The 26,181-nt window shown below is 53.0% G+C and overlaps 9 protein-coding genes across 9 annotated transcripts; 5 read left to right on the top strand and 4 right to left on the bottom strand.

Moving 5' to 3' along the window:
- Positions 1–154: 154 nt before the first annotated feature.
- SCP_0106400 (Ceramide glucosyltransferase) lies at positions 155–1,623 on the top strand (the record flags this gene model as incomplete). Its single annotated transcript, XM_027752870.1, has 3 exons — positions 155–252; positions 306–559; positions 617–1,623. The coding sequence occupies 3 exons, from the start codon at positions 155–157 to the stop codon at positions 1,621–1,623; spliced, it is 1,359 nt and encodes a 452-aa protein (XP_027608671.1).
- Positions 1,624–1,915: 292 nt separating this feature from the next.
- Positions 1,916–5,392, bottom strand: SCP_0106390 (hypothetical protein; the record flags this gene model as incomplete). Its single annotated transcript, XM_027752869.1, has 5 exons — positions 1,916–1,978; positions 2,039–3,232; positions 3,289–3,435; positions 3,498–5,053; positions 5,107–5,392. 5 exons carry the CDS (start codon positions 5,390–5,392, stop codon positions 1,916–1,918), a joined length of 3,246 nt encoding a protein of 1,081 aa, XP_027608670.1.
- Positions 5,393–5,955: 563 nt separating this feature from the next.
- Positions 5,956–7,937, top strand: SCP_0106380 (Uncharacterized RNA-binding protein; the record flags this gene model as incomplete). Its single annotated transcript, XM_027752868.1, has 6 exons — positions 5,956–5,986; positions 6,037–6,394; positions 6,790–6,830; positions 6,895–7,055; positions 7,114–7,365; positions 7,419–7,937. The coding sequence occupies 6 exons, from the start codon at positions 5,956–5,958 to the stop codon at positions 7,935–7,937; spliced, it is 1,362 nt and encodes a 453-aa protein (XP_027608669.1).
- A 98-nt stretch (positions 7,938–8,035) lies between these two features.
- On the bottom strand, positions 8,036–12,364 carry SCP_0106370 (hypothetical protein; the record flags this gene model as incomplete). Its single annotated transcript, XM_027752867.1, has 16 exons — positions 8,036–8,431; positions 8,487–8,632; positions 8,685–8,949; positions 9,007–9,136; positions 9,192–9,457; positions 9,517–9,650; positions 9,700–9,802; positions 9,860–10,021; positions 10,080–10,180; positions 10,236–10,368; positions 10,421–10,522; positions 10,574–10,699; positions 10,762–11,756; positions 11,811–11,976; positions 12,040–12,152; positions 12,205–12,364. The coding sequence occupies 16 exons, from the start codon at positions 12,362–12,364 to the stop codon at positions 8,036–8,038; spliced, it is 3,498 nt and encodes a 1,165-aa protein (XP_027608668.1).
- Positions 12,365–12,621: 257 nt separating this feature from the next.
- Positions 12,622–14,454, top strand: SCP_0106360 (hypothetical protein; the record flags this gene model as incomplete). The annotated part of the gene is made up of 3 exons (XM_027752866.1): positions 12,622–12,708; positions 12,761–12,892; positions 12,943–14,454. 3 exons carry the CDS (start codon positions 12,622–12,624, stop codon positions 14,452–14,454), a joined length of 1,731 nt encoding a protein of 576 aa, XP_027608667.1.
- A 254-nt stretch (positions 14,455–14,708) lies between these two features.
- Positions 14,709–17,019, bottom strand: SCP_0106350 (hypothetical protein; the record flags this gene model as incomplete). Its single annotated transcript, XM_027752865.1, has 5 exons — positions 14,709–14,832; positions 14,885–15,291; positions 15,343–16,610; positions 16,667–16,852; positions 16,905–17,019. 5 exons carry the CDS (start codon positions 17,017–17,019, stop codon positions 14,709–14,711), a joined length of 2,100 nt encoding a protein of 699 aa, XP_027608666.1.
- A 435-nt stretch (positions 17,020–17,454) lies between these two features.
- SCP_0106340 (hypothetical protein) lies at positions 17,455–19,309 on the top strand (the record flags this gene model as incomplete). The annotated part of the gene is made up of 5 exons (XM_027752864.1): positions 17,455–17,544; positions 17,601–17,690; positions 17,917–18,925; positions 18,976–19,065; positions 19,119–19,309. The coding sequence occupies 5 exons, from the start codon at positions 17,455–17,457 to the stop codon at positions 19,307–19,309; spliced, it is 1,470 nt and encodes a 489-aa protein (XP_027608665.1).
- A 251-nt stretch (positions 19,310–19,560) lies between these two features.
- On the bottom strand, positions 19,561–20,995 carry SCP_0106330 (Deoxyribonuclease Tat-D; the record flags this gene model as incomplete). Its single annotated transcript, XM_027752863.1, has 9 exons — positions 19,561–19,832; positions 19,887–19,969; positions 20,022–20,044; positions 20,101–20,285; positions 20,337–20,387; positions 20,438–20,707; positions 20,763–20,819; positions 20,877–20,885; positions 20,944–20,995. 9 exons carry the CDS (start codon positions 20,993–20,995, stop codon positions 19,561–19,563), a joined length of 1,002 nt encoding a protein of 333 aa, XP_027608664.1.
- A 486-nt stretch (positions 20,996–21,481) lies between these two features.
- SCP_0106320 (hypothetical protein) lies at positions 21,482–25,867 on the top strand (the record flags this gene model as incomplete). The annotated part of the gene is made up of 9 exons (XM_027752862.1): positions 21,482–21,630; positions 21,685–21,715; positions 21,778–22,031; positions 22,088–22,658; positions 22,719–22,831; positions 23,277–23,694; positions 23,749–24,132; positions 24,182–25,377; positions 25,429–25,867. 9 exons carry the CDS (start codon positions 21,482–21,484, stop codon positions 25,865–25,867), a joined length of 3,555 nt encoding a protein of 1,184 aa, XP_027608663.1.
- Positions 25,868–26,181: the final 314 nt, after the last annotated feature.

The raw sequence follows: 26,181 nt of genomic DNA, 5'->3' as shown, positions 1-26,181 counted from the left end.
GAAATGGTCAGCAAAGGAGCTCCGAAAATCGAAAAAAATTTCGTGTCACAAGTCCACCGGTGACCTGTCGAATTGTCGAATTACCGTGACAGTGAGTGCAGTGACCGTGACGGGGTTGCGCACTTTTGGCGCCGGTGAACTGAAGTGGAGCGCCATGAGCACGAGCGGTGTTCTGAAGCTCGTCCTCGTAGCCGCTGCCATCATCTGGTACATCATCCTATGGGGTTTAGGTCTATTAGGTTGTTGGTCTGCGTGAGTCCAATTTATTGTCCTCCGCTTTGTCTGCTGATATTCGGTTGTCGCAGCCGCAAGCGGTACAGGCTTCGGCCTCGATCACCTCTCGCATCTGCCCCATCTTCCTCTGTCCCAGGTGTATCCATTTTACGACCTTTAAAAGGTCTTGATACCAATCTATATGAGAATCTCGAGTCTACATTCACCCAAGAATATCCCAACTACGAACTCTTCCTTTGCATAGAGGACGAACATGACCAGGCCCTCTCGGTGGTCAGGGACCTGATCGCAAAATATCCCAGCGTCAACGCCCATTTGGTTATAGGCACGTTCCATCGCATGCTGTCTGCCCTGCGAACGATGCTCATGGCCGCGTGAGCAGGCGCGGAAGCCGTCGGGGTGAACCCGAAAGTGAACAACCTGATGCCTTCCTACCACCAAGCCGCGCACGACATCCTCTGGGTGATCGACTCCAACGTCATGGTCGCGCCCGGCACCCTCGCCCGCTCCGTAGATGCGCTCGACAGCGTACCCGCACATTCCACCCGCCGCCGCATCGGCCTCGTGCACCATGTCCCCTTCGCATGGGCGACCGAGTACGGCGTTGGCTCACGCATCGAGGAGGCGTTCCTGAACACCAACCACGCCAAGATGTACATCGCCATCAACACCGTCGCCATCGACTCCTGCGTCGTCGGCAAGTCTAACCTCTACCGCCGCTCCGACCTCGAGCGCGTCGACGGCACGCTCAAGCCGGCGTCGACCCGGTCAGGCGTCAAGGGCTTTCCCGCATTCGGCCGCTTTCTCGCAGAGGACAACATGATCGCGAGCGCGCTCTGGCACGAGCTCGGGCTGCGCCACGAGCTCTCATGCGACGTCGCGCAGAACGCGGTCGGCCGCATGAGCCTTGCGGACTACGTCTGGCGGCGCGTGCGCTGGGTCCGCGTGCGCAAGCGCATGGTCCTTGCCGCGACGCTCCTCGAACCACTCACCGAATCCGTGCTCCTCGGCGTCATCGTCGCGCTCGCACTGCGGTATCTGTTGGGGGTCTCACCGTTCTTGTTCTTTCCCTTGCATATTGGTCTCTGGCTTGCCGTAGACTTTGATGTATATGCCTCGCTGGCGGAGCATCCTGTACCCGCTTCGTCGCGTTGGATTTTTGTTGGGTCGTGGGCCACGCGCGAGCTGCTCGCGCTTCCCATATGGTTGCTTGCGATATTCGGAGACCAGGTGGAATGGCGAGGGAAGAAATACGAGATCATGAACAATGGAGAGGTACGGCGGGTAACCAGGGGCAGCAGTGGTGGGATGTGGAGTTGGTTGAGATGGGGCTCGAGGAAGGAAGCTGATGACCATTACGAGCCGTTGGCCGCAGCGGCAGAGGATTGATCTTTGAATCGATTTTCTGCGATCATACGTACCATTGACCAGTGACCAGGAAGTTGCGTTTGGGAAAATGTTTGCTTGGGTTGTCTGTCGGTAACTTATGCCAATTCCACTGGCATTCGAGATATTCCCGCATGACTAGCAGACCATCAAATAGCACAGTTGAGTGAAGGCAGTTTGACTGCTGCGTCCGAGTCTGTATTATCCATCAGTTATGAAAACAAAATTATACACAAACATCCGAACAGATTGTACTCATAGATCCCGTAATAAAATCACACGTGAAACACAATGCCTAGAGATCAATAAATTCTTGCAATCTCGAATAATGCGTGAGATATGCGTGCTTGCGAACCTCCTAGAGACGATCGTGCAGTGAGCGAATGATCTTTGGGGTGAACTGCTCTGTAGTACGTACCTCAGCGGACCCAAGGCGCGCATTGCACATAGCACCGTCAGTCACATATTGGCATATGTGGTAGACATTGTCGAAGCCATTGAACCCGCTGTACAGGAAACTTTCCGACCGTTGGGAGGACAGTACTTGCGAGGGAGAGTGCCCATGTTGGCCATCCTCTGTTTGGACGAAACTCTCGGTATAGCTGTTCGCAACTTCCGGACCACGAAGGGGTAAGTCCTCATCATCATTTTCCAACGAGGTATCGCCTGAATCCACGCCCGGAGCATAATTTGGCGATGCAGCGTCGTGCGATAGCTGCCGCAGCGCTTCTTGTACGTCGCGGCAGCTCGCCTTCGCCTTCTCCAGGGCGATCTTCAACTGCTCGTTCTCCTCCCGTAGCTGCGGTTCCAACGCGGCCTGTCTGCGTATCTTGTCGTTCGTCCTCTCGTCCTTCTCCATGACAATCTTAGAGCGACCTTTCCATTTGTCCAACTCCTCTTGCAGCTTCCTGATCTGTTCGATGTAGAGCCCCTTGACCATGGCAAGGCCGTCCAAGACTTGGCTCTTCGATATGTTGAGTTCCAACTCCAGCTCCTTGTTCTTCGCATCCACTTCGGAGGTGTAGGAGGAAGCCATATTGTACTGCTTCTGAAACAAGTCCCGGAGCTCCTCCGCATCTGCCTTAGCACGCTGTGAGGCCTCGACCTTCTTAACGAGAGTAGTGTTCTCAGTTTTCAGGCTGGTGATGAGCGGCTGCAGCTCCGACAACTCCTGAATAGTCGCGCGAAGTGTCACATTCTCGGCCTCCAGACGAGTAAACTGTGTCTGCAGCTCCGAGTACTGTTTGTCGTTCGCGCAGAGGGTCAAGTTCTCCGCCTGCAGTTGGGCGATATGTGTCTGCAGCTCCGGGAGTCGTTCACTTCGCGCGAGGAGGTTCGCATTGTCCGCCTTCGCCTGAGCCAACTCTTGCCGCAACGCCGCAATTTCATCGCATCGCTCCAGAAGCCCCGCATTTTCGCCCTTCAATTCGGCAATCTGCAGTTGCAACTCCGAGAGTGCTTTACCCTCCATGTGAAGGCTGGCATTATCGTCCTTCAGCTGATCGACTTGTAGTTGGAGCTTGGATAGTCGCTTCTCCAAGTCGGATATCTCGCCCGACTTCGCACCGAGAGCAGCGGTGAGATCGCCCACTTGATGCTCCAATAGGGCTCGCTGCAGACAAAACATACTCGGACTGCGGTCAAACGAATGAGGAGAAGAGTACACACCTGAGATTGGCTGTCGACATCAACCTGTTGAACAGAACTCATCGGGGGAATATTCTCGAAGGCTGATTGAGCTTCATTCAATGATGCATCACCTTCCGTGTGACCAACCTCTGAATCAGGTAGATGCACATGTTTGACTGTTCGACGCTAGTAAGAGAACCAATATCATCGCATGCAACACGGCACGGAGACAACAAATATGACAATACCTGATGTTTCGCCCTATGCACCGAATTGAACGGACTAACTCTCTTCCTCCCAGGTAAGTCCGGCCCAAGAGATAACGCTACATCGGGTTGTCCTTCTGCAACTGGATCGCCAGAGTCGTGCTCCACACCGCCATTCAGATCCACATATGTTTCAAACATGTCATGCTCGTCTATAAGAGGTTCTGATTCATCGGTAGGATGCAGTGAATTAGACAGATCAGCAGTCTGGATTTCGGGGTGAATCTGTTCTTCCAAACTTGGTGGCTCAGGGCTGAGACCTGGTTCGAAAAGGTACGACTGATCCTCGTCCTGCGGCGTGCGCGTGCGACGTGCAGAAGAGGCCTGCTCAGCGAGCTGCTGTCCGCGAATGCGCAGCGTCTCATCATCCTTCTTGGAGGCAACGGCTTGATACTTGCCTCTCCTGTTGATGCCCTTCTGGATCTTGCGCCTCACGGCGGCAGTAGCTGCTTCGCTGCCTTTCTCCGGGGAACTAAATTGTTCGATAGAGCTCGGAGGAGGGTCGGGCTGAGGAAGATGGTCGTAGAATACGGAAGGAGATAGGACGGGTACCGGACGCAGCGGCTTCAACCCCCTCTTCGCCTGGACGCGTTCGTTGCTAGAACCACTTTCTTCCTCCTTTGGTCGAGATTTAGTTTTCGTTCGCTTAGCTGGATTGCGGCCCTTCATCTTCGACACGATAGATCCCATACTCATGCTCCGTTGTGAGGATCGAGGAGTGTGGGGGGCAACAGGTGTCTTGGGTGAAGCCGCGTCAGGCATTGAATGGCGACCGTTGCTCGTAGGAGGAATGTCTTTGGTTTGAACGTGGAGCGACTGCGTTTCTGGGATGACGTACTCCCTACTGGGTGCGTGATCAGAGTCTTCGTTGCGCGACGCCAAATCAAAGTCCCAGAAATCGCCTTGACCTGCCAGATTGTCATGCAATAGAAAATCATTTTCATCAGCATCCTCGTAAGTAACAGCAGGTTGTTCGGGTTGTCGAGACGGATCTTCGTCGTCTGGTATGGCGGAAGGTTTCGATGGTATCGACTTTTTCCTGGGACGTTCTTTCTTCTTGGCCACTCGAGGAGGACCAACTTTGATTGGTCTCTTCGGCTTCGGTGACCCCTCAGCAGAGTCCGCAGTTGAGGACTCTTTCGAAGCGTGTTCCGTTTGCTTGACGCCTCGAGGGGGACCGATCTTTATCCCTCCCTGAGTCTTCGGCGAGATTACGACCTCAACTGTCACTCTCCGTTTCTTTCTGGGGCGGGCCTCTGGATGCTCTGGGTCCTCACCATCCTCCACCTCTCCAGACGCCTGCCTGGACAATGCCCGTTTCTTGGGAGGTAATGGTAGAGGTTCTTCATGTGAGACGGGAAGTCTTGAGCCACTGGAGACCTTCGACGTCGAAGCTTGGGCTTTGTTTGAAGATGGGCCTGGAACAGCCGCTGTGGACGAAAGCCTCGTCCGCCTCGAGGTTGGAACAACTGGTGTAACTGAGGATTTTTTTGAGGTCCTAGATGTCCTAGAGGAAGATGTGGATGCGCGTCCTTTCCCTGCAGTGGCTCTGTCAAGTACGGCATTCAGAAAATGCGAGTAAGAGGCTCACCGTCACTCTTCTTCTCCTTCACCCTCTTCTTCTTAGCCTGTGCAACCTTCCACTCCTGTATCAGCTTGTCAGTGCAGTCCTTCTTCGGGACCCAGCTCGGTGCCCAAGGTTGACCCGTAGTTGGGTCATTTCCTGCCCATCTGACCCTGTAGCGACTCCCCTTCTCAGCCAAAATCTCAATGACCTCCCACAGGGTCTCCTCATCATCATCCTGGGGGACGAACTGGGTCTCATACTTCGGCACCTCAAGAGATGATTCGACTTCTTCGTCCGAATCTCTGGGCATGATCCCTGAGGAGACGAACGCGAAGGCAGGTGTGCTGGATAGATGAACTACCAGTCAGTCTCGGAAAGACAGGTGAGACAATCAACTCACAACTAATTTGCACAATTAGTTCAGCTCCTCTGACTGGGCTGGAGCAGATACGCTGGGACGATCGGTGAACGCAAATTCAGTTGACAGCGTGCCGCTCTCGGTAGTAGAATAGCTAGTTAATGAGAGGCCACAACAGTGGTAAGAGGGCGAGAAGATTACAGTACAGATGGGCCCTCGATATATGTGAGGACTCTGGGAGTGCCAAATAACAGAAGATTCCCGGTGTTAGTTCCAAGGCCGGCGAGGCTAATGCAAGCGTGTGATGGTCAAATATTTTGGACAGTGTATGATGAAGAAGCCCAACGACGAGCGACGCAAGGCACGGCGTCATAAACTTTGAGTCCGAGTCGGTATTGTATGCGCCATTTGCTGCTTCGGTCGCAAGCGCCCGTCACATCCATCACGTGGGAAATAACAAATTTGGCCCAAAAAGGGCCGGTGGAATTCTTGTCTCCACTCTCACACCATCCATCATGACCGACCTGGACGCAGACTTGTATGGAGGTACTGTCTTGTGTATTTGTTCATTTGGCGCAGCTGATGAGCTTTGCCAGACCTCTATGGAAACGATGAAGGTGAATTTGCTGTGCCAACTGAACAGCCCGAGGAGAGCGCCAAAAGCGAAACCGTGGCCACCCCTCAGGAGGAGGCTCCGATATCTATGAAGACAGAAGGCTCTTACGCTAAACCCGTACCGCCCACGACTTCAACAGAGAGTATTCCGCAACCGTTGCAGACCGGCAGCACTCCTGCTAACATTCCATCCTACACCTCTCAACCTGCACAGCAAATACCCACCTACCAAGACCGGTCAACCCCAGAATATAGGGAGCCACCACCTGTACGACAGGATGTGGGTCACCAGCCCCTCATTGATCGTCCTGTACGGCCGTCAGAGATGAAGGAGGAAGGGTGAGTACCCCCTTTTCCATCTCCAACTGACGTTGCTGCAGTTTGTTCTCGCTCTCCGGCGCTCCCCGTGAGCATAACTGGGTTGGGTGACGACACTGGGCCTTAGTTACGAACCTAGGTTGCTTGTGTAGCCCGTGGTAGTCAACCATCGTCGCCTACCTATCGCCTACGACTAGCTCTAGCATTTCGGCATTCCTAGGTCTAAGCTAGGCTAGCACCGCTTTGCACTCAGTAGAGTCGTCCATCTCTCTCCCCTTTTGTTATGACCGCTTTTTGTTCTAGGTTAGCGAATGCTAATCATACCACTGCTTTTTTCATATCTGCGTGCTGGATGACACCTGCCACTACCGTTACATCTCTCAATCCTGCAATGGCACACTCGTGCGGTAATATAGCAAGATGTTCATTGGCGGTCTCAATTGGGATACTACGGATGGTACATACATCATTGTTACAGCCTGTCCGCTGTCTCCTGTAGTGCTAAATACTTGTTATGGCAGAGGGTCTCCGGACTTACTTTTCGCAATTCGGAAAAGTAGAAGCGTGCACTATTATGCGGGACGGGGCTGGTCGTTCCCGCTGCTTCGCTTTTCTGACCTTCGAAGATCCTGCATCAGTCAATGCGGTCATGGTGCGCGAGCACTTCCTCGACGGCAAAATTGTACGTCGCGCGATCATGAGTCCCTTTGCCTTCAAGACTTATGGTGCCCTTGTGGTAGATTGATCCTAAGCGTGCGATTCCCCGAGAAGAACATCAGCGCGCCACTAAACTTTTCATCGGAGGCCTCGCTGGCAGCGTAACCTCGGAGTCCATGCGCGAGTTTTTCTCGCAGTTCGGTAAGGTGGTCGACTCCACCGTCATGTTGGACCGCGAGACCGGGCGCAGCAAAGGCTTCGGGTTTGTCTCCTTCGAGAACGTTAACGTGGAGCCATTCCTCGGGTTCGGTAACCTTGAGATAGATGGTAAGCTGGTGAGTGTTTGCGCTGGTCTTACAGCGCATGTTCAATGTTCATAAACACTTAGATCGATGTGAAACTTGCTCAACCGCGCTCTCAGCGGGAGAGCTACGCCGAGGGCGGCCCTGCTGGTCATGGAGGCAGAGGTTACAGCGGTAGTGAATATAGCGGCCAAGGAGGATACTCAGGCACCTCCGGCACATCAGCGGCGGGCGCAGCCAACGCTCCGTTCGACGCTCAGGCTCTGGCCTCTTTGTACACCAGGATGATTCAACAGATGGGCGGCATGAACCCTATGATGATGAATCCCATGATGGCCAGCATGGCTAGTGGTATGGGCGGAGGCATGAGGATGCCCGGTATGACTGGCTCGCCGATGGGAATGGGTAGCGGCATGGGCACAGGGGGCATGAGCCGTGGAGGAGCCGGTGTCGGTGGATCTGGCGGCGGCATGATGCATATGGGCCCGAATGTGCCGCGCGGCCCCAGAGGCGCGTCCGCGGGAGCGGGCGCTGGTCAGGCTGGCGTCGGGCCTCAACGCGTAGGGCAGAGAGGGCAACACAACTACCACCCTTATGCCCGGTGAAATGCAGGAATGTTGGACCATTGTAGTTCTTGTAACGTTAACATGAGTAAGAAGTGTACACCGGGTATGCAAATAATAATTTAGAGGCCAGTAGTAGCCTACACGCCCACTCGGTGACGCTTGAATGCAGCCTCCACATCCCCCGCTGAATACTCCAGTCCAACTCCCATGTCCTTGTAGCACTGACTTATCCTCTTGGAGAACACCTCTGTGATCCTCAGCAGCTCCTCCTCGCACGCCTTCCACACACCGACCATGACGGTCCCGGATGTAATACCGATGCTGACGCTCACTTCCTCTGTTGTTGCCTTCTCCGAGGCCTCTGTGAAGTGCTTCTCGACCCTCTTGAATAGTGCGTCGATATGCTTTCGCACATCCTTCGCGTTGTAATCCTTGACGATTTTCTTGAGTGTGGCCTTAGAATAGTTGCTGTTCGAAGACACCTCGGAAGGCGCGGTAGTTTTAAGGATTCGCTCGACGCCTTCGAAGTAATCCTATCAGCAGTATGAGATACAAGGTATAAGAGTTGCTACCAGAGAAGTTACGCACAATGATTTTCGCGAAAGGTCGTCTTAGAACTATCTTCACATAAGCGGCAAGGTTCTCGTCATAGATTGCCTCCGCCCGCTTGAGAAAGGTTGCAACAGAACCTATCTGGAGCTGTGAGATTTCCGCAACGAAGTGATGCATGTTCTCTGGACCACTCCGTGAGCTCAGACAGACAGAGGAACAGCTTAAGTTGCATACCGATCAGAATGACGTGGTAGTTCAGTTGGCCTTTATCTTCACCCTCGCCATCCATCTTGGCCATATGTTTGAGTGCGTCGAACATGGACTGCACAATCCGATCGTACGCCATGTCCACATTCTGTCGAATCTCCAGAGTGTCTGCACCGATGAGCTGATTCTCCACGCGACCGACGTATGTAGGGAAGTACTTGATAAATGGAGCGACGCCGTTGCGTTTCTTGCTGGTCAATTTGGTCTCCTCGATAGACTTGATCTGCTCGTTCTGTGTGGGCAGGCATCCGTGAATGGAAGGACAACAGGAAAGAAAACACGCTCTTACGACACGGCCCGAGAAGATGGCTTTCAAGCGAGTATGCTGTTTCTCCAGCAGATTGAGCAAGAAGGTGTTCCCCCTTTCTTCTGCATCAACTAGAAATCGCTCCAAGGAAACAATCATGCCAATGATTTGTCTGTTAATACCTATCGTTTAGGAAACAGCAGATAATACCAACATTGGAGGCTTACAGTCGATCTCTTCCCAAGGCACCGTCAAGCCATGTCTTGAATTCCGCGGGAAGGAATCCAAAAATCAGATCCATCGCACCGCGTACAAGCTTAGCGGTTGACTGGCTAAGACCAGAGAATCGTGCCGCCTGCCGACGGAAGTAGTTCTCGAGACCCATGTAATCCGCAAATGTGAGCCCAGCGTCATTGATCTGCAGAAAGTCGGCAATAAAGTCATCTTCGCGATAGACGGCCAGAGCAACTTGTTCGAGGATGAGCCCGAAGACCTACAAGTTTCATCATATTGACCTGCAGTTCGAAAAATAAATGACATGCGGTCACTTACTTCAGACGCACGCATATCTCCGTCGGAGTGGTCTTTCTTTTCTCTTCGGCCTTCTAGCGGAGACCGTACAATGGTTCCTGCGCGGCGTATGCCAGCAGCAGCTTTGTTGGTAGTGGGTGATGTAACGCCGAATCCTACAGAACTTATTAGGAACCATGGATCATATTTTCTTTCTCTGCTTACCATCAGTGTCTTCATCTGGAGACTTCTTGATAAGACTATTACCTGCAGCCATCAAGGCTTTGATCTGAGTACCATGGAGTGAACTGGCCGCTGAGAAGTATGCCTATAACGCAAGGAATGACAAACTGTATCGGGCGAGTAGGCAAAGGCGTCTACGCACGGCGCACAGCTTGGCATATATGCCCTCCTCCATCTCCTTCATGTACAGCATCAGCCCACCATACCGCCCCAGGTACGTCTCCATACTGTTATGATCCAGGATGTACGGTCTACCCTTTGCGTTCTTGCCTATGCCACTGCTATCGCTCAGAAGGAGCTTCTCCTAGATTATTTTTAGATGTCAATATGCTGATATTCATAGAATTGACTGTAGCACTCGCCTGCGCAGTGAACATGATCGTCAGATAGTCTAGCACACGCTTACAGAACTGGCCGTTGTGAGTTCTGTACTCGTCAAGTCGTTCCATAGTAGCTGCCATATCTGAAGCCGATATCATATTAGATTCTGACGCAAAACAGCTTCGCCTTCCACGTACCTCTGTCTCTACTAGCTTGCAATGCCTTGTAGAGTTCAGTAGCCGCACCCTCTATCCGCTGAATACTCGAGGCCTTCTCCAACGACTCTTGTGTCAGTATGAGCATCGCTTCCTTGTCAACGTGAACGGTTTGCTGTTTGGAGCGGTCAGCGTGACTCAGTATATAGAATTGGAAGATCTCCTACAAGCAACTCTTCCAGTTCGCTTAGAAGAGCTCGCTGATTCTGTGTCTGCACTTGCAGACCCCGGTTCTGGGACTGAATGTACGTGATATCTTCACTCACAGCCTAGAAAAAAAATGAACTCCAGGGCCCGGACGAATAAGAGAAAAAACGAACATTGAGGTAGATCTTGTATGATGACATGGTGCTGTCCATCCCATCCAGCTCCGAGAGTGCTTCATCCAGATACTTGAGTACCGTTTGCACTCGGTCATCAGATTCAATGAACGAATGGACGTTTGCCTATGAGACAACGAGGCACAGCAATAAGACGACATCAAAGGACGAGAACAACAGATCGTCACCCTATCCAGAGCCATCAGCTCATCCAGGAGTCTTGCCTCAATTTGATCAGCAGCTCCCGTAACAGCTCTTCTCTCTAGTATGTCATCGCTCGCCCACTCGTAACCCTCCAGCATTTCCTCCATACTCTCCAGCGTCGCAAGCGCACTTTCGTCTTCGCGCTCGGCCAATGCTAATCCCTCGCCTTCTCCTTCCCTGTAGTCGTGAATCATCACGTCGCCCGACAGCAATTGATTCAATGCCGCCTGATTTGGCAGGTCAAAGAATGAGACACGCGCATTCTGTTCGCGTCGTGGTTGGCCAGACTCTGTCGGAGTTCGACTTGGTGCACGCGAGGGTGGCTTGCGCGACAGGGCAGAGGACTCAGTGGGCAGAGGAATATGGCGAAGAGCCTCAGGTGTAGGGGCATAGGATGATACGGGGGAAGGTTGCATGTGCGATGATGCTGTCAAAGCGTCTACGACAGAAGCCATCGCGGAGCCATTGACCCGCGGCGCTAAGGGGGCGCTGATCTGTGACGTCTGTACGGAGGGTCGGGTAGGTGGAGGACTGGTGGGAAGGACGATGGACGGGACGAGGCTTGCGCTGGAGGTGCGGACAGACGCTGTCGCGTTAGAGGGACGACCACCCCTGCCAGGGCGCAATGCACTCGGGATCGCATTCTGTTGAGCAGAAGGAGTGTTAGAGCGTGGGCGAACAGGAGTCCCTGGACGATCAGGAACTGTCGCAGACGGTGGAGCACGCGAATAAAAATCTGGAGAACCCGCACGGGAGGGTGTTTGGGATCGGCGGGGCCTAGATGAGCCAAGGACCGCCGAAGAAGGCGGTTGAGCGGGCGCTCTAGCGGACATCTCACTTTCCCTCTTACTTCGAGTCACATTTTCGCTATGGCCATTGAGTATCGGCCTACTGAGGGATGCAGGCGGAAGAGGTATGCCATTTGTCGGAGTAGGAGCTCGCTCCATACGTGTGAACGACATGGGAGGCGGCCTTGATGCTTCAAAAGATATTTGAATGACGTTGAGGACAAAATTGTGATAACGGTACTCACACGAGGGACTGTCCAGGTCCTGCACCCCAACTAGCTGCAGAGAAGCTGAACTTCCTGTCGTTGTACGAAAGAGCTTTATCAAAGAAGCAATGAAATTAGACTGATCCTTCTGATTCTCCGTCTGCCAACGATACGTCCTAGCCATGGTAATCTTGAAGGCCAATGGCTGCATTACAAGGGCGGAGTTTGAGCACAAGCATTGAGCCACTATCAAAAAATTATAACATACGTTCACAAGCTCAATCCCGCGAAGCTCTACAAGTTTCCATGTCTTTCCGACAGAAAATGAGCCGTTGGAATTTAACTTGGATTTGTGTATGAAGGCGCCTCCATTGCTAGCCTCTGCCATGTTCATCACTTCTAGATGTTTTTTAGAGAGTGCAAAGCGACGTACGAGAGAGTAATATATATCTCGGCTTCTTGCCTCCCTCATCCTGCGCAGCCTCCTCCCATATTTTGATATGTGAGACATAGGTCTCCTCATGGCCGGCCGAGTTCAGCTTGGTGAAGACAGATGATATGATTCTCTGCCGAACGGAGTCATTGTCGGCCATGAGACGAAGACGGAGTATTCAAGATTCAAGACAAACGTGCGATGTGAAAGCTGGCGGTAAAGATAATACAGAGCAAGTTACACTCGCCGCTCAGCAGTGTAATGATCGGTGCTCACGTGGAGACGACACTTCGGGCATTGTTGCGGTCACGCTACGCGAGTGTGATGTGACACAGCGCGTACCGCGATTCCAACTCTACCCTGAACAACGGTAATACCACTTTCTTCGGCGCTGATATTTCGTGGTAATTCAGTGCGATGTCCACCTGGAAGGAGTCATTCCGTAGAGGCATCTTTAGTTTCCGCTCCAACAACATGGACGATGCCTTACGCTGTTTCACTGAGGTGTGTGACTCTTCTCGCACATCACAAACCATGCTTAACTTCTTCTACAAAGGCAATTGAGATATCAGGCAAAGAGTCTGCCATATACGACTCACGCGCAGCTGTGTACGAAAAGCTAAACAGATTCAAAGATGCTCTTCTCGACTCTAAGAAAGTCATCGATCTTGCCCCAAACCGTTGGCAGGTACGCTATCGACATTTGAGGCATTTCTGGAGGTCTGAATTTTGTCGTAGGGATATGCCCGCTGCTCTCGTCTCTTTTTGAAATCGAACAAGCACAATCATGCCCTGCGTATGGTACAACTGGCTCTCGAGCGCGTTCCGGTGAATGACGGGAGAAGACTCACTGAACTTACGGCTTTGCGAAACCAAATTTTCCAAAGCGTCGAGGAATATCAGCAGCGTGCATCGAGAGCATTCTACCACTTCGGGAAATTGCCCCTGGAATTAGCTATCGCAGTTTTCAAGATGGTGTTGGAAGAAGACCATGCCCAAGTTATCTCGCTTGCCCAAGTCTGTTCAGACTGGCGATTCACCATCCTTGATACACCCTCTCTGTGGGGCACTCTCGTGCTATCGAACAAGAACCCTGCGAAGAAAGCAAAAGTCTGGAGAGAGAGATCCAGGGGAAGGCTTGTGGCGCTTTCCTTACGGGATCGTCTTACCGATGCCGAGTGGGTTCTTAAAGCGCTCAAGTACATACCATTGGACACCTTGCGCACCCTCAATGTGGATACTATCTCGTTGCATACAGTGCGCAAGCATTTAAGTGGTCTAACGTGCGATGTTCTGCGGGGGCTGGACGTTCTGAGCATCACCAGATGCCCTCCATCTTCGTTCATCGAGGCAGGCATGCAACTACGCGTCCTCTCTGTGTCGGATAGTCATTTTGTGTGGACGGCCGCAGCGGATCATCTCACCCGTCTCGAAGAATTCACTTTCGACGGTGCTTTCCGCTCTGATGCCCGACCCCATCTTCTTTGGCTGTTGCACCAAAATCCCGCACTCCGACTACTCTCTCTAGGCTTCTTGAGTAACGCTGAGCAGCTAGAAGCGGCATCCGTCCGGACGCTTCCTGCTCTTATCTCCCTTCCTTCGCTCACCGATGTTGACATACGGCACCATGATCAAAACATGAACAATGTATTTCAGACCCTCGTTGCTCCGAATCTACGCACTCTTCACTTCGCCAGAGGGAGGACAGGACTCGATGAAGCTTTGCAGCATCTTTCGAGAAATGGGTGCACGAAGTCATTGACAGAGTTGAGGATTCAGCGGTGTGCGCTGTCCGCCAACGTGCTTATCCAGTTTCTGCGTGAAACGGTGGCACTTCAGACCTTGGAATGGTCGTACGTTGGTGACGGTCAGGCGAACGTCGTCCTAGAGGCCCTCGCAGAACCTGGGATACACCGTGCAGCGCCTGCAGTCCAAGAAGAGAATGGTGCTATTAAAGGTGCAGGGATACTTTGCCCATCCTTAAGACAAGTGAACTTCTCACAATGCCCGGATATCAAGGGCGGTCCCGTCGTGCGCCTGGTCAAGACACGTCTGCCTGTTCAGGTTGTGAGCGACCCGGCTGGAAAGGCGATCGCTGAGGTACCAAAGGGTTCTGTGGTCCCAATCGAAACAATCATCGTGGATGGCTGTCCCGCTGTGGGTGCTGACATCCTTCCCTGGCTAAGAAGCAACGTGAGGGTGGTCAGTTGTGTTTACATGACGAAACAAGATGCCAAGTGGAGACGCTGAGGCTCTCGGACGCGCGGATACGTTGCTGAGCTGTTACCTCTTTGAAGGCCTCCGCATTTACGCGCTCGCGCAAGGAATGATGAACCGGGTGAGACGTGTATATTGCGGGCGAGGGACCAAACCTATGGGAACTACTATGACAATAACAGTACCGATTATCTACAAAGTAGGCTTCGCTTCGCCTTTGCCGAAGTAATAACTGTAGATGTGCAACATAGCGAGAGTTGTGGGTAATGAGAGAGAATTCGAGGGTATCAGTCCGTGGTTGCGTGGTATTCTGTATGGGTATGTTCGTGAGTCGGGGCCTTGCTGGGACTGCGGCCACAGACGTGTTTGTGCTCCTTCCAGTCAAGTTTTTGGCATTCTAAATCGCAGTATCTAAGCCAAGGCGTCAGCGTGAAGTCGAGCATATCACGCAAGACTGGCGTACCTCGCCTTCCCGCATCGGCCACACTTCTTCAAGACAGCGCTACTTCTGCGGCACCACGAGCATTGGAGCAGAACAAGCCTCTCGTCCGAGAATATATCGAACGAATAATCATCGTCGCTGTCATTATCCTCCTTTCCTTGCCTAAGTTCCTCCTCGAACTTGGTGAGCCAAACAGATAGAGCCTCAGCATCCCCGTAGAATGCAGGTTCAGGCAGAGTGAGAGCCCGGGAGTCTTCGCAACACCGCTCCTCGCAGCATCTCTGTAGCATGGCTCCCCATTCCTCCATGGACTCGGACATTCTGTCAACGACGGCTTGCCTAGTAATGTTCAAGTGCATTTCGTTGTCGATGGGGTTGCCAAGGAACTCCATGAACTTCTCGCTGACCGTGATCTCTTTCAGAGCACGCTGGTGAACAATTAACGTTTGGCCAAATTTTAGTTGTGAGGATGGTCTCACCTGTATATCTGCTGAGGCCAGGTCGGCCCTGGGTCCTGCAACCAGTAAAGCCAGTAGGATGTACATACTCAGATCACGCTGTCTGCCCACTGAATCTGGCGGAGATATATCGACCAACCGCTTCGCGTCTGCATAAGCACCAAGAAGGACGGCCACACGCTCGTCTTTGTTCTTGATCAATGCTTCTGGAAGTCCCAAGTACAGTGCTGCCTCGACGGCCAGGCGCAAAAATTCGATACGCAACCAAAGAGGCAATCCAGCACACTTCAATCCCTTCTTTGAGGCGCGGAGGGTACCTTGCTGATCCATGCCTAGGGCCACTGCATAGTGGAAGAATCCAAAACTCGGGTTACGTGCCAAAGCTGCCTCGGCGTGTTTACTGGCCTTCGTTGAGTCTCTGACGAACAGGTGCCTCCATTCCAACGCATCTGCCAGGTCCAAATCATAGGAGTTGCTGTCAGCCTGTTTGCGCAGAGCAGTGGCACACTCCAGTAGACTGTTCTTGTCATCCGGATGACGCATGGGATGGTTACAGCACGAGCACAGAAGTTCTGGGACAGGAAAACGGGACGCGAGAACCTCGGCACCAATCCCATGACCAAGTTTAATCAGGTCCGGGCTGAAAGAATGCTGGACATGAAGGGCGAGGTAGTTGACACTTGACCTATGGGTGGTGTACATCTCGGAATTCTCGCGACCGAACGCATCCAACAGTTTCTCTAGATCTTTGGGCAATTCGCGAGTGTTCAGGGCCGCAGCGAGACCAAAGGAGGATATGTTCTTCCTGTCTTTCCCCTTCGGCGGATCGTGAATTTGTAAGAGACAGTCAAGGGCCCACACTCGATGCCGGAAATCTAGGCCGCGCAGCAGGGCGATGAGGAATGTAGTAAAAGAGGGAATGTTTCTGCAATCTGAGGAAATATCTGTAACAACCTTGCTAAAGAACGATAGGGCATGGTCAAACATGTACCCCGAGAAGACTGGGTGGCGAAGAGACTGCAAAATAGTTTGTGTCATGACCGAGAAGTCAAAGTAGTCCTTGGCGGAAGCGAAGAGGTAAACTGAATGCGAGAAGATGGCGGTAATAACTGAACACAAGGTGACATCATCGGGGTGCTGCTGCAACAGCTTGACCAGGGTTGGTGTACACTTGACGAGATCGGTGCGATATCTCTTGCCTGAGCGCAGTGTGATTGCATTCAAGGTGCGCAAGGCGACGTAGCGTGCCTCGGGCAAGGAGGTTAAAGCGACAATTTTGTCGAGAAGTCCTTCAGATGACATCAAAGAGTGAGCTTTGGACGCATACGAATGCTTGTCAACACACCTGCTCCGAGCAACTTGTCTTGAAGTATGGAGTCGACTATGCACATCTTGGCGTATATAGATAGGACGCCACCGAGAATGTTGGTGTTTCCGCATCTCCTAGCATACTTGAAGGTCTGGTTCAAGCGCGCCTCGATTGCTGGTAGATCGTTGTGGACCTTCTTGAGACCACTACGAGTCGTGAGGTCTGTGCGGGGGTGATGAATTCTTGCCTTCGCTTAAACAGTAGGTAGATTTACCAGGCAAATCGAGGGTGATGCACAGCTGATCGGCAACACCCACCCAGTCGTCGGTCCAAGCATCTGTGAAAACTCTGACCAAGGAGTTCGGAGGATTCTTGGTTTTTGATCTCATGTTTTGTTTTCTTCCCCTTGGAATAAGTGACATGGTTTTTTGGAGCGAATTATACGGATTGGAGAACTGCGGGTACGGTCAGCCAGGGTTCAAACTGCTGTCAGTAACTGCATCCAGAGAGAAAACGTACATCTGTATCGCAGAGGTAACGCAGGTAATAAGATAAGTAAAAGAGTGGAAGGGAAAACGGCCTTACATCGGTGAGCAAGGACGCGTTTCCAATTTGACTTTGCTTTGGAGTTCGAATGCCCGAGTCACGTGCTTTCAAGATCGGCGGAAAGAGTCCGAGAATGGGAAAAGCGCTTTACAAGCGCCCATAATACAGTTTTCGACTTCCTCCCTCTGCCAGGTGTACACGTCAGGACTCTCTACGCTTTCCCTCTCACTCGTTTGGTCTCTGTCTATTAATTCATCCCACTCAGTAATATCCTCGCTATGTCTTTTCCGACACCGTCATCTCTGCCGGCCAACGGCCTACCAGTGGAGACTATGTTTAAACACATCATGGACGCTGTACAGAAATCTGTGAGTGTCCTTGACGCGTCTCAAAGCTCATGACATCAACCACTATGTTCGCAAAGCACGCAGAGATATCTGAATTGCGGTCTGAGTACCACGAGCTCCGACAAGCAAATGCAACTCTCGAGCGTCTCGTACGGGAAAGCACTCAGGTGAATTGACTCTGTTAGTAATTAGTGTCTATCGAGATCATACCTTATGCTGGTTGCGCGGGGCGGCTGAGACTACGCTGACGGAGTATCAGCATCAACTGAAATATTGAATGATCTGCACGAAATGAGGGCATGATCTTTCGATTGGATACTGGCACCTCGTATCACCGTGTCTATGCGTTCATTCTCTACTCCCGTCATGTCGTGAGGTTAACATCCTTACCAGCACAACGGCTCAAGACTGGGCACCCCAGGGTTCCAAACCCCTGCGCCAAGTAGTCCTCTACTCCGCGCAAGATCCCCTTTTCTGACTCCTGGATCTATACCCGCTCTGGCTGTCCCTCCAAGCTTCCACATTCCGTCGCCTTTGAGCGACAATGCACTCACAGCATTTCCCTTCGGGATCCGTGATATACCTGGATTTTACGTTGTCATTCCTGCCGGTGGAGCCGGGACGCGTCTTTGGCCTCTGTCCCGCGAGGGGCACCCCAAGTTCCTCCTCGACTTGACTCTCAAGGGTCGTTCCCTTATTCAGGCCACTTGGGATCGGCTTCTTCCTCTCTCCTCTGCTGCCCGGACAACAATCGTTGCAGGTCCTGCCCATGTGAGGAGCATCACAGAACAGCTGCCGGATCTCCTGCCGCACAACCTGCTGTGCGAACCCAGCGCAAAGGATTCAATGGCTGCCATCGGTCTTGCTGCAGCGGTGCTCTCCAAGCGCGATCCAGACGCGATCATCGGTTCGTTCGCCGCGGACCACATGATCTCTGGTGACGATGCCTTCCTGGCTGCCGTCGCCGAAGCTGTGGAGGTCGCCAAGAAAGATTACTTAGTTACTATTGGCATCGCGCCCTCGCATCCCTCTACTGGATTCGGTTACGTCCGCCTTGGCGAGAAGCTCGGGTTGTCGGACGCGCCGAACGCGCATCTCGTGTCCAGCTTCAAGGAGAAGCCAGATGCACGAACAGCCGCCGCTTACATCAAGACAGGTAACTACCGCTGGAACGCGGGTATGTTCGTGACGAAGGCTGTGTTCTTGTTGCAGCTGCTCAAGGAGTACAAGCCGGAGCTACATGATGGTCTCCAGAAGATCGCGGCGTGCTGGGATGATGAGAGCGTTAGGCAGGGCGTTTTGGATGAAGTCTGGCCAAGACTGGAGAAGATCGCCATTGATAATGCTGTAGCAGAACCGGCTGCGCTGGATCGCAGAGTTGCGGTTGTGCCTGCTACGTTCGGTGAGCGCGTAGGTGATTAAACAGCATCCAGTTATTGAGATTGGGCGCAGGTTGGGATGATGTCGGGGACTTCTCTTCCCTCGCTGAACTTCTTCCTGCTGATACCAACCAGCCACGTGTGCTCGGAGATAGTAACCTTGGTATGATGATCAGTTCTTTTGAGAAGAATTCTGCTCACTTCGCGATGTCACAGTGCTCACGGAACAGGCCGCTGGTGGAATCGTCGTGCCCGCTTCAGGGAGACTCGTTTCGCTTCTCGGTGTCGACGATCTGGTCATTGTCGATATGCCCGACACGCTGCTCGTCACCACTCGGGCTCGATCGCAGGAGGTGAAGCGCCTCGTGAAGAAGTGCAGAGATGCTGGCTGGAAGCAGCTCTTATAATCGGACACAGTGGAATCGCATCATGCAGATGCAAGGCTATAATTGACGGCTATCTCGTTAGGCCCATGCGACCATCTCAGAAACTTCTTGTTTTTTCCGCCTATTTATTTTCATCAGACTATCCTACTTTACATAGGTGACTATTCGCGGACTCCGGCGAAAGCAGAGGACGTACCTGTTATTCGTCTCCTGATCGGGCAGAGCAACATAGAAAACAGTTGGCAGTGAACATGAATATAGGATCATCAAAGTTATTGCAATTCGTGCAGTCCGAACACCTCTATCGTGTTCTTCCACGCTTGTTCCGTGACTGACTCGAGCGCTACGCTTTCGTTAAGCTTGTACACTACCCAAGCAACACCGCCGATCGCGGAAGGTTCGTTGCGCCCCTTGATGGCTTTGCCGACAGTGAAGGACTCAGGCTTGGTCGATGCTGGAAAATAAAGGTCGTATATGGGGCGCGGTATAGAAGCGATATGTTGTCTGGAGGCCTGTGTCGACGTCATGTAACACCATGGGGCGTCTGACAATAGCAACAATCAACGGCGGCCTCAAGTTGCAGTCCAAAGTACCATACCTGTCTCGAACAAGATCTTGTCAAGCGGTATTGTCTTCACGGCTGCTAGGTTATCCGCCGTTTTGAGCGAACAACCGTTCACCCTGGATGTCCTCGGTGAGACAGACGGTGTTAGCTGGATAACAGCTTACGTACCCGACGTGAAATCCCATGCCAACCTGGTAAACAAGGCAAGTCAGAGAAATTGCTGCCCACGTCTGTCGAATGTACCTACCAATTCGGTGACTTCCTGCAGCGTCCCTGTGAAGCTATGCACAACACCACCTTTCGCACCGACGCTTTTCCCGCCATCACTATTAAAGCCTTCCTCTCTGAGGATTTTGACAAGATCATGGTGCGCCGCGCGGGAATGAAGGAAGAGTGGAAGATGATGCTTCTTCGCAAGCGACAGCTGTGAGCCTGACACGGATGAGTTAATGTAAGACTCTCCGAAATGAAAATTGCACTGACGGAAATGTCGCCTCTGCACCTCCTCCGAGGCAAAATGAGTACGGTCATAGTCTGAAATTCCATTTGAGCATAGGCGAGGTAACGGTACATAATGAGCGCACCCAAGCCACATTCTCCAATGGCAACAACCCTTCCCCCTCCGCTCAAATTTTCTTGGACGAGCTTGTCCAACGCGACAAGATACGCCTCGGGGCCGCCTGTGTGCTGATCAAATTCTGTCGAGCGTGTTGGGTGGCATCCGACCGTTGCATACAGGTCATGCTCTTTCGCGAGTGCAAGTGCCTCCTTCGACTCGTCAAGACTCGTGCCTGTGATGAGCATGGACTTCACACCCGCTGCTCGCGAACGCACCAGGACCGCGTCGAGATCATCTGGAAAGGGATGAGAGTTAAATACACGCTGTGAAAGAACCGTTCAGACTGATACCCTCGTGCTTCTTCCGTCCATGGTAGGACCCTCTGAAGACAGGGTCTGTGAGGTTCACTGTCTTGCTTTCAGTCTGCCTTCAATGGGGTTCGGCGGACAAACTTGCACACTCACCGGCTATGTCTGCATCCCGGATCCTCGCTCAGCGCTCAAAAGCAGACGCAGGACGCACAGGACGGACCGATGAATCTGAAATGGCCTGCGTTGGCGTCGAACTCTCCAGCGACGGACATATGCTGACTCGTATGCGTCCTCGAGAGCAGCTGTGTATGTCTTGTTCCACTCAACGGTTTCAATGACTGCTTCAACAACTGACCCGCTCTGTTCGGACGCTGAATGGGAAACCACAGCTGGGGGAAGATGGGTATCATAAACTGGCTCAGTTCGAATTGCGAACGATTGCGCACTGCGAAGCGTGGCGCCAGCGCCATCTGTCTGCTCGTGAGTTCCCTCGGCCTCTGTGCACCCCCTTCAAGCACCTCTGCAAAATACATGTCGCCTCCGTTGTACCCTTCTTGGGCAGACTTCTTGAGCAGACAGCTTGAGCAGACTGAAACATGCAGCTTGAGGATATCACATGAGGCCCTCGGCTTCGGCAGGATCGAATCCCCACACATTGGACCTTCTGACCACTTTCTGCACGGTTTATAGCTGGTTTATAGCCACGCGTTCCACGCCTCCTTCTTGAGTCTCTCCGCAAGCCTTATCACCGACTGCACATGGAGCGCGTCAAGCAACTTGTATCTCATCTCTCTGGCGCAAAGGGCGTCTCCGCTCTCCAGCGCAAGAGCCCCGATGATGTCGTTATTACCATGGCTATACGGTCTCCCTTGTGCAAGGCCAGGAAAGGAGGATTCAAGGATACGAGGCAAGCAACAAGCTTTTTTACGCGTTGGCACTGTGGCTGATTGGTGCCTTGCAGGAGCGATGAGCTTCTGACGGAGATGTTCAAGGTGCATACGGCGCAGTACTTGTTAGCCTGAAGTACGTGACCAAATGTTCCCCTGCGCTATAGCAAGCCATCTCCCGGTCCACAATCGACCCTGCACTCATTGGCGACATCACCGTGGGTACTGTCCTTCCCCCAGCGCCGACGTACGAAGCGCGTGCAGCGGCTCTCGCAGCTGGCATTCCAGACTCCGTACCCGTGCAGACGGTCAACAGGTTCTGCTCCTCGGGTCTCATGGCGGTGACCGACATTGCGAATAAAATCCGAGTAGGCCAGATCGATATCGGTCTCGCTGTCGGAGTGGAGAGCATGTCGTACAAGTGCGTATTTCGACCCCGCAAATCATATACGCATTCACGCTCACGACCCCCCTTAGTCCTGACAAAGGTGGACCTGAGTTCAGTGAGGTGATCCAAGCTCACACGGCCGCAAATGACTGCGCGAAGCCCATGGGGTGGACTTCGGAGAACGTAGCCGCCGACTTCGATATCTCCCGCGATGAGATGGACGACTTTGCCGCTCTCTCCTTCCAGCGCGCCGAGGAAGCAGACAAAGCGGGAAAGTTTGCCCACGAGATCGTACCCTTCACGGCGTTCGTCAACGATCCGGAGACCGGAAGGCGCACGACGAAAGTGGTCACGAGAGACGACGGCATCAGGTATGCAACGACGAAGGAGAGTCTGCTGAAAGTGCGGCCAGCGTTCCCCCAGTGGGGTCGTGGCCATACAACGGGTGGAAATGCCAGTCAGATCACGGATGGTGCAGCAGCAGTTCTTTTGATGACCAGGAAAAAAGCGGAAGAGCTGGGACTGAAGATCCTTGCCAAGTATGTCACAACGTCGGTGGCTGGGGTTGCCCCACGCATCATGGGCATCGGCCCTTCGCTCGCTATCCCCATGGTGTTGGAGCAGGTCGGCATCACTATTGACGATGTTGACCTCTTCGAGGTGAGTTTTCAAGCTTCGAAACCGTAAAGCGCGATTAGCTTACGGCCGCTATATTTTTAGATCAACGAAGCGTTCGCATCGATGTATGTTTATTGCGTGCGCAAGCTCGGCCTGGACATCGGCAAGGTGAACGTTAATGGAGGCGCGATTGCGCTGGGACACCCGCTAGATAAGTGTTATGCGAGATGAAAAATTCTGCTGTGGGCTGATGATCGCTTCGACATGCACGGTGCACCGGAGCGAGACAGATCGCCACGGGACTGAACGAGCTGAGCAGGAGGAACGCCAAGGTGCGTCACAAGATATTTCATTGACTCGGGCTCGAGCTGACTTTCGGCCCAGATTCTGGTGACCTCTATGTGCATTGGGACGGGTATGGGTGCTGCAGCAGTGTTTGTGGGCGAATGACGCGCCTGAGAGTCGTGTCGATGTCGTTCTGAACGTAGTGTGTGTAAATACGATGGCGAGAGAACTGCTGGCGCTGAAAATTCATGAGTGTAAGGATGCGCGTGACATGCCGAGTGTGCCGAGATAGAAAGGGCCGGACAAACCTAGGCAACAAACCTCATTCTTTCCGGTCTCTAGTCTCCGTCGCTAATTCTCCATTCCCTCCTCCAGCTCCACCACAGCTGCCTGTCTGTCCTTAACTTTTGCCTTCATCGCGGGGTCCTCCACCGCCATGGCTAGCTATGCCAACGTAAACTCTAATGCTCCCTCTCCCTACGGTTCGGGCGATCCTTACTACAATGAATCCTCTGGATTCATCACACCCCAGCCCAAATCTAAGAGGAGTCTAAGCAACTGGATCAAATTTGGTGTCCCTGTCCTCATCGCTGTCATTGTTGCCGCCGTTCTCGGTGGTGTCCTGGGTAGTCGAGCCCACCACAATTCCTCGAAATCATCCGCCGCCGCCGCATCATCCGCTTCCCCCAGCGGTGCGGCCGCCGCGAGCCAGGCTGCCAGCATTCAGGCAGCTATCGGCGTATTCCCAACCGCAACCGCCAGCCTGTACATGCTCCCCGTTTACCCTTCTACTGTGCGTGCATCGTCGTCACGTCGTCCTGCTCCGTTCCTGACTTTGTCGTGACAGACGAATACAGCGGCTTTTACTACACCTACGTTCAATTCTGCTGCCGGCAGTAACGTCGGCTGGCCTTCAGATCCTTTTCAACCTGCTAGTCCCGCCCCAACGAGCCTTCGTCCTGATCGTCCACGTATTATCGCCCCTTCCTACAAGTGGGAAGTCCTTCCGAGTCTCATATCCAACAACCCATACTTGAAGTATTGGAACGACTCTATTTTCAGCAACGCCACGGACTATTATAACCAGCCAGTGGTACCATATTACCTTGATAGTGGCAACGGTATACTCGATGTTGCCCGTCAAATCAAAATGAGGATTAAGGCGTTTTCCTACGCCTATCGTATGACCAACGATACCAAGTGGGCCGACAGGGCGTTCAAGGAGCTCCAGGTATGCTACTTGCCATCATCCTCGAAACCTGTACTGATCGCCATCGAAGAATGCTGCAGGCAACGGTACCAACAGTTTCGGTCCCAGCGATGATACGCGCTGGAACCCCATCCACTTCCTCGATACCGCCGAGTTGATGAACGCATTCGGCATCGCATACGACTGGATGTACGACGTGTGGACCGACCAGCAGAAAGGCCAGATTCTGTGGACTTTGCTCACGTACGGACTTCAGCCCGCTCTCGCCGGGTGGAACAACGCAAACAACGCGTACTGGGAATGGTGGTCTAGCAACACTCAGGGTAATTGGAACTGTGTTTGCAACGGCGGTATCACTCTCGCTTCGCTCGCCGTCCTGGGTGATGATCCCACAAACACCGCCCAAACCCTCCTTGGTCTGACCATCCCCAACGCCCTGGCGAATTGCGCGGAAGGAGTTACCTCGGATGGAACATGGCAGGAGACGCCTAATTATTGGTACTTTGGTGTAACTGGCCATGCCGAGATGGCGTCGGCCCTCATGACCGCCGCGGGCTCCGACTTCGGGTTGCTGACGACGAACCCTGGATTCGCGTTGACAGGACTGTTCCACATGTACGCGACGGGTCCGGCTTCCACGTTTAGCTGGGGCGACAATGGCGTCAACCTGTACTCAACTACCGCCAACCCCCTCCTGTTCTACGGAGACGTTTACCAGCACCCCGAGTATGTCCTGTTCCAGCGCGACCAGTTCCAAACGCACAGCGATCCATGGAGCATGTTCTGGTATACCCCGACAGTCTCGGGCGCCTTCTGGGACGATCTGCCGTTGGACCACTTCTTCGACAACCATACCGATCAGTGGGGTTCGATGAGGAGCAGTTGGACAGATGAGGATGCGTTGTACGTTGGTATCAAGGCCGGCACGCTCCAGGGTCACCAGACACACAATGACCTTGACTGCGGTACCTTCGTTCTGGATGCACTCGGCACGCGGTGGTTTGGAGAACTTGGTGACTCCAACTACCTTGCGGAGGGTTACTTCAGCAACGATACTCAGAGCAGTGAGCGGTGGTGGTACTACCGCAAGCGCACGGAGGGCCAGAACACCATCCTCGTTGACCAGCAGAACCAGCTCGTCACTGCTGCGCCAACGATTAACTACGATTCTTCGGGAACCGTACAAGGCTCTAGCACCGTGTTCGATGTTCCGAGCAACTCAACGGCGTTCTTCACGGCGAACCTCGCGAGTGCCTACAACGAGGTGTAAGTAGCTGTGTTCTCTGACTGGGAACATATATTGATGTGTCGTGACAGTTCATCCTTCCAGCGTGGCATCCGCATGATCAACGGCAGGAAGCAGGTCCTCCTTCAGGACGATATCAGTGCGACCGGGTCCATCATGTGGCGAGGGCATACCAATGCGACGAATATCAATATCGATTCGAATGGAACGAGCGCGACGTTGCAGATCGGCAATGAGAAATTGCTCATGCAGATCATCAGCCCAACGAGCGGCGCTACCATCTCGACTGCTCAGCCGGTTCGCTTCTCGAGCGACCCTCCTCTTCCGGCTGGTGCAGAAAACCAGGATCTGCCCAACACTGGAGTGACCGTGGTAGAGATCAACTTGAACGCGGGAACGTACAGTTTGCAGGTGCTGTTCAGCCCACAATGGGACGGCATGTCTTCAAGCGCATATGTTACGCCCCCCAGTGTGCCCATCTCTTCGTGGTCATTGACGAGCCACAACTGATGGGTGGATTATGTACTGTATATCGGCATCGCCAGTGACTTTTTTACGATAAGCGATGGACCGTGATACCGTTTTTACCACCTAGTCTTAAGTTAGTATTTGTAGAAGATTTGGACGTCTGGTCGACGTCTTTTTTTTTTCGTTCCTCAAGGCATTAGCTTTCAAAATGCATGAGGATGACCATGTGTCGTTTGAGGTTGACGCGGACGGATGTGAGCCAGCCACCGGCGCCACAATGGCGCCAGGACGACAAAAAGTACTGCGTCGGGTCGGTTGCCTTGGTTTCCCCACGCTTCTGCTTCCCGACTCTCGAG

Source organism: Sparassis crispa, assembly GCF_003851025.1.
Source record: "Sparassis crispa DNA, contig_000000F, whole genome shotgun sequence".
NCBI lineage: Eukaryota > Fungi > Basidiomycota > Agaricomycetes > Polyporales > Sparassidaceae > Sparassis > Sparassis crispa.
The sequence above is the reverse complement of the archived record's forward strand: the minus strand, read 5'-3'. Positions and strand labels throughout refer to the sequence as shown.